Genomic DNA, 12102 nt, shown 5'->3' with positions numbered 1-12102 from the left:
ATGCCCACTAGAATATGCCCTGAAGTGCCACATCTACACGTTTTTTCAACACCTGCAAGGATGGTGACTCCACTACCTCCCTGGGCAGCCTGTTCCAGTGCCTGACTACTTTTTCAGTGAATAAATTCTTCCTAATGTCTAGTCAAAACCTCCTCTGGTGCAGCTTCAGGCCATTTCCTCTCATCCTATCATTACTCACTTGAGAGAGGAGGCCAACACCAACCTCACTGCAACCTCCTTTCAAGCAGTTGTAGAGAGCAATGAGGTCTCCCCTCAGGCTCTTCTTCAAACTAAACAGCCCCAGTTCCCTCAGCCTCTCCTCAAAGGACTTGTTCTCTAGACCCTTCACCAGCTTGGTTGCCCTTCTCTGGATAGGCACCAGCACCTCAATGTCCTTCTTGTAGTGAGAGGCCCAGAACTGAACATAAGCAGTTAGAACTTCCTCTCAACTTCCTCTTCATGCTGATCAAACCCATCTTCCTCCACCTTCATATGCTATCTGCACCCGTTCCCTGACCATCTTAGTGGATCTGTGAGTGACACAGGACTTTCAGGAGCAGAAGACAACCCAATGCATGTCAGGGAATCTTCTGCCACAACACCACCTAACCTAAATCATGCAGCCTTTATTTCTTACCTAACACAATAAAGTTTGAAAACTAAAGCCCTGAGGATAGGTGAATGAAAGGATTTTGGAGATGTCTCTTCTGCTCAGATTGATTCACAAGTCTGAAGCCCTCATGGTTAGTAATGTTTGGTCAATGAGATGAAACCATCTCAGAAGAACCTCATACAACTCTTAGATAGAGAGGAGAGGCAGCACAAGTTACAGCTTGACAAAAGCTGGCAGTGTAGTGGGTGAAAAAGTGATTAGACACTTGATTTAGGGAGTTTAAAGGAGAACTAGGTCTAGACTGAAAAGAAGAAAGGCAGTAAACCCACAAAAGCACAGTGCACAAAAGGCAATTTGGACATTCTTTTATGCTGTTAGATATTCTGCACAATACAGGAAATACATCAGAAATCAGGCTCTGAACCTACACTAGAACAAACAATTATTCTCATCTGCATTGAAATCTCCCTGTCAGGTAGGGTATGGCTCCATTTTCTCCAAGTGGGAAAAAATGGGAAAGAAAAAAATGAGAGGAAGCAGAAGGAGCCTCTTTATTCAAAATAGCATCATTCCTTTATGCTTCTGGGAGTGGGAGAAGAAATGCCCTTCCCAGCCTCTCCACTCAGCACAGACACAATGAGTAGGCCCATGCTACATACACAGAGTGAACAGGATCCCAGCCAGCCCGAACATGAACCAGCACATTCAGAAAGCTGACTGTACTGAAAAGACCAAGAGCTAATCCTGCCAAAGTTCTGCATCCTCGTGCTTGCTCATGGTCTCTTTAATCCAGTCCAAATAACGCACTACCTTGGTGTAAAGACCAAAGGTACCACATCTTGGTCCCCACGAGATCAGCCCAGCCACATAGTACCGTCTGTCATCCTGAGGATCTTGGATAGCATAGGCTCCACCACTGTCCCCCTTGCAGCTGTCCTTCCCCCCACCAGCACAGATCATGTTGTCAGTGAACCGGTAAGCACTGGAGTCAGCAGAGCCCTCTGGCTGCACAGATCGGCACTTCTCCATGTCCACCACGGGAATCTGGGCCTTCCAAAGATAAACAGGCAGTCTTCCTCTCTCTTTCTGGCCCCAGCCAGCAATGTAGCCCAGAATCCCTTCTTGCGGCTCATACTCAGGTGATTTACTAGGCAGGCAGAGGGGTGAGATGTTTGGGCCCATCTTCACAGGATCCCTCAGCTTCACTAGTGCAATATCATTATCGAAATCAGTCCTGGTTTCTATGGGCTGCTTCTTCCAACCAGGATGGATGAATGAAGCCTCTGGGATCAGCTGCTTGCCCTCCCTGAACAGGGACTCTCTACCAACATTGATGACCCCAGCATACATGTGGGGCTTGTCATATCCCTCCAGCACGTGAGCTGCAGTCATCACCCATCTTTCAGAGATGAGTACACCACCTCCTCTTGGGTATTCAAAATACACTTGCCAGGGAAAGTTGCCTTTTTCTGCAAGAGTGCCTCCAAAAATCTTGGCCTTCTCTTGGACAGGATTACTAGGCACCCCACAGACTGGAAAGAAAAGAAAAAAAGAGGAACCAGATGGGTGAGGTAGCAGTTACAAACCGGGATTTCTTTGGTAGTACTATAGTGCCCACAGCTCCCCCCTTCCTGTGTGTGTTAAATAGTTTTTTATTCAGAGTAACCAACATTTATATTCTATGTCATAAAGTTTGCAACTAGTATTTACAGAAAAATTCGAGAAAATTAAAACAAAACTGCTGTCAACATTCAATTTAGGCTGAAAAGTTTCATTCAAATTCTTGTCCTGGAAAGCAGAAGATTCACAGCTATTTTCAGCCTGCCAGGGTTGGGTGTGTCAAAGCTCATCATTTAATTGCATTCTAGTTAGCAATTTTCCTTTACTGAACTACATCCTGTAGGTGAAGAGATTGTCTTTGAAAAAAATATTTGCTTAAATTCTTAAATACATGACACACTTCTTTAAATGTCTGTGTGTGTGAACCCCAGATGGTTAAGAGTTCAGATTTGTCACTGATGTTTTACCAGTTTTCCCCTCCATTCTTTTTCTGTGTTGGCAGTGGGTTAATGGAGAGCTCATCTGTGGGTGCTGTGGGTGCTATGGGTGCAGAGGTGCTCCAAGATCTTTGCCTAAATTATTCTATGAGGTTTAGCAGAATGTGAGCACTAAGGGCATAAATAAGGCTGATCATTCAGACATAGCTAGGAACATGACTTCTTATTACATTGTCTTGTTTACTTTGAACCCTTAGTCATATAGTTAGAGACTGAGGAACTATAGCCAGTAGGTAGCTTCTGATTTAAATGAATCAGTTTGTTAAATGATTTAATGTAATCATAGAAAGATTTCAGCTAGAAGGTACCTCTTGATGTCTCTAGTTAATCCCTGACTGCCCTTCCCCCTGCTCTCTTAACTGCAAAGCCAGGTTGCTCAGAGGCCTTGCCAGATGACTTCTGATCATCTCCAAGGGTGGTGATTATCTAGCTTCTCCAGGCAACAAGAGGAGCATTTTTCCTTAAATGCAGTCAGAATTTCCTTTGTTGCCACTTGTGCCCATTGCCTGTCATTGTCTTTTATTGCTATGTCCCACTCAGAAGAGTCTGTCTTTTATTCTTTGTAAGCTCTTCTTGAGTAGTAAATTATCTGAGCTTTATCTTACCATTTGCCTTTTGCACTGTGCACTTGAATAGTCCAAGTCACTGGCTGAGCTGGCCCTGAAGAGGGCTGAACCATCTTCAGCTGGATCTTGTACTTTGCCAATGAACATTTGGGGGGGCTGGAGTTGTTAACAGGCATCGTATATACAACCAGGTCAAGGCATGCTGCCACCTCTGAAAGGGTAAGCTGACCAGTGTGCAGAAGTTAAGACCCAGCCATAACCACTAGCAGTCAGGAGCAGGAGTAGTCCAGTACCCAGGCACTTCCCTCCTCAGTGCCTCCCAAGTACATCAAGAGAGGATGAGAAGCTCCTCGAGGGGGATATTGCTTGAACTTTCAGACACAGTAAGTGCAGCTGAATACTGAAGGACACCTTAAACCTTAAGGGTTTAGGCTATGCCCTCAAGTGAGAAGAGTGAAAGCCCTTTCCCTATAGTGCTACACCTGTAGTGCTGGACACTACTCTCAGAAGGGGTTTGAAAAGAAGCTACAGCTCTCATTGTAGCTTGAGAGAGACCAAAGAAATACAGGCCCAGCATCCTTGGACATCTGTTTGAGCTGTGAGTCTTTTTGCTACCTGCAATGCAGACAGAGATCTAAAGCACTGAACAACTCAAGAACGTGCACACTTTAAAGTGGGAAAACTGGTGCAGAAACAGACATTGATACACAAAGAGGTTCTGTTACACCAAATGTCTTATTATGTTGCCCACTTATGTTTCCAGTTTCTTTCTGCTGCCTCATCTGACCTTTCTTTGGGCCCCACAGATGTCAGAAGCACCCTGTCCAACGTGATTCAAACAACATAGAAAAGATCAACTATACTTTCAGGCTTAACAGTTTGAAAACAGAGAGGTGAAGGCAGTGGTGCATATGCACAATTTTTGGTAGTACCTGGGACACATTTTGGTAGCTTTGTTCCCATCTCTTCGTTGACCCATTCTCCACTGGCTGAGCACTGATACACGGCTTGGAAAACACACAAAAAAAGAAGAGTGCCACAAGGATATAATCAAGATGAACAGAGGGTTAAGTAGCATCACTGTATATGCTGATGTGCATATTGCATATTGATGTCTCATTTCTAAAGCAAGCACAGCTTGGCAGACATTGCTGAGATCTCCCTAGTAGTAACCTCACTAGGGTGCTTTTGCCCCGATCTTGGAGTGACCTCATTAATAGATTTCTGGAGTCCTTCTCCACCAGAAATGTGTGCCAACTGTGACAAAAATCTCCATGGTTCACACACCAGGCAAATGGAGAGGGGACTTGCTGATACTTTTAAGGTCAGCACCCCAAGCAGACGTTATTACAGTGTATTAAACACAAAGGCAACACATTACTGCTGCCTCCAGCCTCACACCACTGAGAACTTTTTCCCAGTCTTGCCCTGATGGGATATAATCTTGTGACTATTGCTCATTACCTTTTTTTAGGCCTTTGATCAAAGAAATATGTTGATGTAGCAGAGGCAATGCTTACCATCCCCTTTGGTTTCTAGGGTATAGTAAGGTGCATCACATTGATAGTGGAAAGCAGCTTTGTACAGAGGCTTATGAGGTTCTGAGATGTATATGGCTTGGGCATTGTCAACAGGAATGGGATCACCACAGTTTACAGCTGCAGAGAAGAAACAAAAACTATCAAATATAACCAAAGAGACATCCTCACCCAACAATATGTTTGTTCTGTATGATCCAGAACCACTCAGCCCCTCTGGTCCCTGTACAGTCCCTTCCTCTGTCCCTTCAGCATGCTCACATCCCAGTCCTTCTAATCTGGAGATACAGTGGATCTAGAGCCCAAGGACCCCACTCCAGTGTGCTTCCCACAATACATAGATGGGTCACTTACGAACACAGCTGAAATGGGAGTTGCTCCATTCACCATTGTGCTGACAGCTGGAGTGAAAAGTCAGGATGCTGTCTCGTTGCTGGGAAAAACACATTATTCAGGTAAGTCCCTGGCCACGAAATATATCTGTCACAGGCATGCCAGTGTAGGGTCCTGAAAAGGTGCAGTGGCTGGAAGTTTCCACTTAATAAAGTGTGATGGTTTGGTTTGGTGGGTTTTTTGGTAGTGGGGGAAGGGCCCCAGGGGTGGCTCTGGGAAGAAGCTGAGAAGCTTCACCTGCTCCAAACCCAGCCAAGGAGCCATTAGAGGGACAAGAGATGCGCCTCTGCCACTAACATACGAAAGAAATGATACAACACCTGAGCAGAGACATGGGTTAAGAAAGAAACAGCTGAGCTGGAGAGGGAGAGCTGTGCTGGTGGTTGGTGAGGAAGAAGAGGAAGAAGGTGCCCAAGCAGAAGTTTCCCTGCAGCCCATGGCGAGATGGCAGCTGTCCCCCTGCACTCGTGGAGGAACATGGTGGAACATTCCCTGAAGGCACCAGGAGGGGGGAACTTGGCCACTGGACTTGGATGTTGTGGCCAGAGGATTTGCTGCCAGAGGACTCTGATTGCCCAGCTGTGGAAGACCCCGGGGCCAGGGGAGGTGGCTGTTCCCAAAGCAGCCCCTGACTCTGTGGGAAGCCCAGGCTGGAGCAGCTCCGGACCTCGTGGGAAGGACTCATGAAGGAGAGGTTGGTGGAGGACTCTCTGCCATGGGAGGGACCCCGTGGGGAAGCAGGGCAGGACTGTGAGGAATCCTTCTTCCTGAGGAGGAAGGAGCAGCAGGAACCACCAGCCTGTGAAGTGACTCTAAACCCCATCCCCTGTCCCCCTGTGCTGCTGGGGGGAAGGAGGGAGAGAAACCGGGAACAAAGGGATCTGGGCCCGGGAAGAAAGGAGGGGTGGGGTAACATCTGCAAGCCCTGCTCTGTGTCTGTGTCCTGCGTGTGTGTGATTAGTGTGAGATTAAATTGTTATTTTTCCCCAAGTTGAGTCTGCTTTGCCTGGGCCCTTAATCAGTGAAGATCCCTCCTTGCCCTTTGTCTTGACCCAGGAGCTTTGTCCTCCTCCTCCCAGAGTGGGGGTGTGTGTGGGAGGGGAGCTGAGTGAGCAGCCAGGGGGCTGGTTCTCCGTTGTCGTGTTGGGCCTAAACCAAAAAATACAGCTGTAATGAAAACTTTGAGTTGCCAGAGGTGCTCAGGACACCTGATGGGAAATGGCATCAGGAAGCTGCTGAGAGCCAGAGAGGATAGATGGCTTTTTATGTAACTTACCCTCACGATTTCGTAGCCTTCGACACAGGTCACCTTCACAATGTCCTGGAAGATATACCTGTCTTTCTTTGGGTCAAGAATGGAGTTGGGGATGACACTTGGAGGACAGCTTATAGCTTTGAAAACATAGGCAAAAACCAGTGATTACCTGGTTCAATATTTATTTTCCATCCAGTTCCCAACTTCTCTCTCCCCAGTGATTATTATGCCTAGTAAACAGGCATCCTCTATTTACTTAATACTGTCAACATGTTTACATCCTATTTGATCATTAATCTGACCTGGGACAAGGTCTCTTCCTAATTCAGCAGCAGAGGGAATGGTTTCCCTAGTGTTTACTCACGATCCCCATAGTAGCGTATTTTCCAGCCTTTATGGTGTTCTGCATGGTCTGTCTGGAAGATTATGTCAAGAATGTTGCTCCTTGTTTTGATCTCAGGAGGACCTGGGAATTTGCTGCCACAATAGGGACCAAAACGCTGCTCTCCAGAAACAATCTGGGAAAATAACACACAAGAAGAAATGAAAAATACCAAATACAGTCGGAGAAAGATATTCCCAAGAATTTAAAATGGCAACATAGCGGAAAAGAAAGTTCAGCAGTCCAGGGGTATTCTGTGTATCATAGAGTGGTTTGGGTTGGAAGGGACCTTAAAGATCATCTAGTTCCAACCCCCCTGCATGGGCAGGGACACCTCCCACCAGACCAGGTTGCTCAGAGCCCCATCCAACCTGCCCTTGAACACTGCCAGGGACTCGGCATCCACAGCTTCCATCGGCAACTTGTGCCAGTGTCTCACCACCCTCACACTAAAGAGTTTCTTCCTAATACCTAATCTTAACTCTCCCCTTTTCCAGTTTAAAACTATCACCCCTTATCCTCTCACTACAAGCATTTGTAAAAAGTCCCTTTCCTGTAAACTCCCTTCAGGTACTGGAAGGCTGCTATGAGGTCTCCCTGGAGCCTTCTCTTCTCCAGGCTGAACAACCCCAACTCTCTCAGCCTGTCTTCATAGGAGAGGTGCTCCAGCCCTTGGATCATCTTCGTGGCCCTTCTCTGGACTTTCTTCAACAGCTCCATTTCCTTCTTATGTTGAGGGCTCCAGACCTGGACACAGCACTCCAGGTGGGAGCTCCTGAGAGTAGAGGAGCAGAATCCCCTCCCTGGCCCTGCTGGCCACTCTTCTTTTGATGCAGCCCAGGACACGTTTGGCTTTCTGGGCTGCAAGCGCACATTGCTGGCTCATGTTGGGCTTCTCATCACCCAACACCCCCAAGTCTCCACCTATGAGGAGACCGAGAAGAGATCCAGAGCACCCTGACCCCCACCAAGCCCCACACCTACTGTTAAGCTGTCGTGGCAGCTCCCTGCTGAGTCGGCTGGTTCCACGTCAAAGTCCCCGCTGCGTATGGTCAATGCCACAAAGTAGCCTGGGCTAAGAGCCACTCGGTACTCACACTGGGAGTTCTCTGGGTACTGGTTGGGATAGTTGGGGCTGGAAATCTCCCCTGATGGCTCAGTGAAGACATTTCCACTGCAATTCACTAGGATTAGGGAAGGAACACAGGCAGGGTTCAGAAACGAAATGGTCCAAAGCTGACAAGCTTTCCCTCTTCCACTACATCGCCAGTCTCCCCGGTCACTTGCATTAACCATGGCACAACATTGCATCTTTTCAAGAAACTGAAGCTAGGGCCACTCTCTATCCAATTTGCCAGGGACTTCAACTTCTAATGGCCTAAGCCACCTTGCACTCTTGCCCATCCTTTGGGCAACTTCCAGATGTCCTAAGTACTATGGGACAGCTTCAGCACATCTTTAATTATGCTTAGTCTCATTTAATTTATCTTAGTGTCTTCAAATTATAAATTACACCCTTTGCAACATGCACCAATTGTGACTTCCCATGTTTTTTTATTCTAGCCAAGCAGCCCCTTGGCCATTTTTGTGTCTTCACTGAACTGTCCTATTTTGTCAGAGATTAAAAGACTCACAGATAGCAGTATGCTAAGGAAGGTCTCCATCACTGCCTTTAGAGAATGTCATTTAATAATATCTTAATTTTCTTCACACAAAAAACAAGAATGTAAAGAATACGTTACTAGAAATTACCAAAATCATGGTCTACTTCAGGTCAGATTTGCACTGGAATGTTTTTTCTCCAAAATATACCTGTCACAGCTGGTTAAGAAGGTTGACAGAGATACCTCAGCTGACCACAGCTCATGTAGATCTCTTACCTCCACATGTTTTGTTATCCTCATAGAGAAAATAAGTTGGTGGGCATGAACAGAAGTAACCTCCAATGTAATTATTACAGTAATGACTGCAAGGTTCCTCCACAAAATCCGTGCACTCATCCACATCTGCAAGTGGGAAAAGATTAGTAAGCCAAGATTGGCTAATGGGCCAAGTGAAAGGGCCCTAAGGGCAAGAGGAAGATGAGAAAGGGAAGCAAATACTGGTGAACAACAAGGAAAAGGTATCTCTAAGACAGACTGGCCATACTGGAAAGCAGTCCTGTCTGCTGGTATCTCTTAAATAAAGCATTCTTGTAAGGAAAACCCTTCTGTCAGTTTTCCACCACATCCCTCCAGCCTGGACAGCACAGAGATTCAGAGGAGACTATTTTAAACTTACCCACTGCAACATAGTAGGCTGCAAATCCAGTGAAGTGCTCCTCATTGGAAAAGTCTGATTGGAAGCTCACAGTGAGGGTGTTATAAGGGACATGAAATTCCTCCACAATCGAGGAGCCAGGGGCACGAGGTTCCTTCCGCCCACAAAGCACACCTTCAACATGGCCATCCAACAGGACCTGCAGAAGAATGCAGAGAGATCTTATCTCATTACTGGAATATGTCTAGCTTCCAGCACTTGAATCCTTCAGCTAATGGGTGAAGGCTCCAACCAAAGGCTCCTCAGTAGCATGCATTTCTCAGGATGTTCAGGTAGGTGTCCCAGGGCACAGCTGTGTCACACAGCCAGCAGGAGAGACCGAGGCTGCTGTGTAATCCACCCAGCTGGCCAAGGGTGGAAGACAGTCAGCGAAAGGTGCAACTGAACAGAACCCCAAGACAATTAGTTTCATGACATTTGTAAGATTCTTGAGTGCTTTTCCTACTGCCTTCCCAGATGTGAAATACTCATCTTCATTTCTCAGATACAAATTAATCCAGAAAGTTCTCTGTTAACATCCTTTCCTCAGGCCTTCTTGTACCAAAAAGAAAAAAAAAATTAACAATGTGGTTCAAAATGGCAAAACCAATCAGTGATGATCTGCAGGTCAGTCTAACAAGTTAATCAGTTTGTTGCAAAAGGGCACATATTACTACAGCTCCTAGCAGAGTACATATATCTACTGTCCCACCTTGGTCCTTTTCCAAGGTGTCCTTCTGGTGCTGCACCTGAGCTTATAGCCCCTTTTCACACATAGCTATTGCAGGATAGGATCATCTTGTTTCTGCCTGCCTGTGTGGAAATGTTTGATCTTTTGTGCCTTGTGGGACATCATGGAGCAGAGCTAGTGAGTCTTTAAGTTTTAAGAAAGCTGTGGTACAGAGAACATAGAAAACTGCAGTGCAATGGACCACAGCACTTTATCTAGGTGCCCATTATCCATACACAAATCTCTTGGTTGTTTTAAACCCTCATCATTTCCAATCAATTCATGATTGCATTAAATTGTTCATGTCCACTCATGGATTAATTCTGAATTATTTCAGGGACAGAAAATCAATGCCTTAAGAAAACGATCCTTTTGTGCCTACTAGCTAAAAATATGTTTGGTAATAGGGAGTCAGTGATGGCTAAGTAGGCTTTTCCTAGGAATATAGGAGAAACATGGGGAAGGGGACATTGATGGGACATTCACTTGGTGGGCAATGCTTATGTGGTTATGATGCAACTCAAATCAATTTAGTAGCTGCAGATACACTCAGTCATTCAGGCTTCTTGGACCTCAGAAGAGAAAGGATGTGTCTATCTCCTTTTCCATCCCTGAGCTTTGTCTTCAAAACTTTGTGCACAGCTTTGCTGTTCTGTGTGCTAACCTGCTTCTTGTCTTTTCCTCCCTGGAGGATGGGGACAGTACCTTGACAGAGTCATATTCGCAGTTTTGCGATGGTTCGAGATCCATGTGTGTGAAATAAAGGTGAATGCCATAGCCGGGTGGGACCTGGATATCCCAAGACTCTTGCATGTCATTGGGATACACCTGAGGATAATTAGGTGACAAAATCTCACCATACATGGAGGTTGCATCAGCCCAGACAGGGAGACAGAAGAAGAGAAGGTACCTGAGGAAAGAGGAATGGAGATGATGTTGCAGTAGTCCTCTCTGTGCAGGTAGGCACACAGTCCCTCGTGAAGAGGCATGGACACAGCATGGCTCCTGGCTTTGGAGCTGCAATGGCCAATGCTGCTGTGGCTATGTGAGGCCAGTCCTTCTCCTGTAGCCTTTCACACCAGAGTACAACCTCAGCTGCGCTCCCCGCTCCTCTCCAGCTCTACAGGAGCTGAGAATGCTGCAGGAGTTGAACAGAAGGCTCTTAGCTGCTATTCCCTACTTGGCTGCCTTGTTCTGGAGGCTACTTGGACTACAGGTGCATTCAGATTTGAGAATCAGTACATACTACAGGAAAAACACCTGATTTATAAAATGAAATTATTAATAAACTTAAGTTCCTCTTGGAGATTAAATAACTTACCACATCTGGGAAAAGCAGATCTTCCTTTCTGAAAGCTTTCAGGAATTGGACTTTGGAGTTACAACCTGGGACAAAAAACCAGTATGATTGATTAATGCTGCCTGTGCTTCTGCATGTCTGCTGGGCAGGTCAAAGACCCTAAAACTCCAGCTTGCAGTAGATATGCCAATGTTTTGCCTCAAGAGCAAGTTTCTATCCCTGTTCCTTCCTGCATACAGCAACCTCATGCATCAAGAAGGGATGCTAGACTCCATACTAACAAAATGGCAAGATGACCTGTATCTTGGTACTCGCCAGTGCTCACACTCTCCCCTTCTGACCATCAGTGTCTCCAAACACCACGCTGCTGCTGCTGCACAGCAAATCAAGACAGCAAGCACCTCCACCCGAGGGCACCCAATCCATTCTCCCCAGCACCTCAAAAATATCCTGAGACCTTGGGGCTGGGGAGCAGCTTGTCCTGACTGTTCCAGCTGTCAGACAACGATGCTCATGAATGTTTTCCCTTCCCATTACTAATGCTTGCAATATTTACCTTCTCTCCCTAGCTCGTGTCTGGTTTTCTTCTCTCTTCCCTTCTGTTTTCTCTCTTCCTCTTTTTCTTTTTTCTCCCTCTTCACACCCTCCTCCAAACTGACCAAAGGCTGAGGTCGGAGGAAACGAGCTCTAATTCGCAATATCGCAGCACCCTCTGCCTGTGGGATGCGGCTTTCCAGACTCCCCGCCGAGCTGATACGATCGGCAGGGAGAGGGGGAGGAATTTCCAGAATAAATTGCACAATCCTGTTGGCCCAGGCTGCGCGGGGAATGGCACAGATCTGGTCTGTATTAAGCACTTTCGGGAAATCAGATGACTTTTGAGAAAAGGGAGGAGAACAGAGTTTTCGTCTACCTTCTCTCTCCCCCTCTCCCCCCTCCCCTTTAAAAGTTAGGGAAAAAATCCAAAGGG

At 46.4% G+C, this 12102-nt stretch overlaps 1 protein-coding gene across 2 annotated transcripts; it reads right to left on the bottom strand.

The window, feature by feature from the left end:
* Window positions 1-962: 962 nt before the first annotated feature.
* On the bottom strand, window positions 963-11825 carry C1S (complement C1s). Of its 2 annotated transcripts, none has more exons than XM_051643406.1 (12): window positions 11689-11825; window positions 11154-11218; window positions 10743-10970; window positions 9085-9262; window positions 8685-8810; window positions 7789-7988; window positions 6787-6940; window positions 6444-6559; window positions 5129-5207; window positions 4757-4894; window positions 4169-4243; window positions 963-2145 (listed from the first exon to the last, which is right to left on the bottom strand). In XM_051643406.1, exons 3-12 carry the CDS (start codon window positions 10830-10832, stop codon window positions 1352-1354), a joined length of 1950 nt encoding a protein of 649 aa, XP_051499366.1. In that variant the 5' UTR covers window positions 10833-10970; window positions 11154-11218; window positions 11689-11825; the 3' UTR covers window positions 963-1351. The 2 variants fall into 2 exon arrangements, with proteins under 2 accessions (XP_051499366.1, XP_051499358.1); XM_051643398.1 differs by lacking the exon at window positions 10743-10970 and adding an exon at window positions 10538-10742.
* Window positions 11826-12102: the final 277 nt, after the last annotated feature.

Source organism: Apus apus, chromosome 1 (genome assembly GCF_020740795.1).
Source record: "Apus apus isolate bApuApu2 chromosome 1, bApuApu2.pri.cur, whole genome shotgun sequence".
NCBI classification, from domain to species: domain Eukaryota; kingdom Metazoa; phylum Chordata; class Aves; order Apodiformes; family Apodidae; genus Apus; species Apus apus.
The sequence above is the reverse complement of the archived record's forward strand: the minus strand, read 5'-3'. Positions and strand labels throughout refer to the sequence as shown.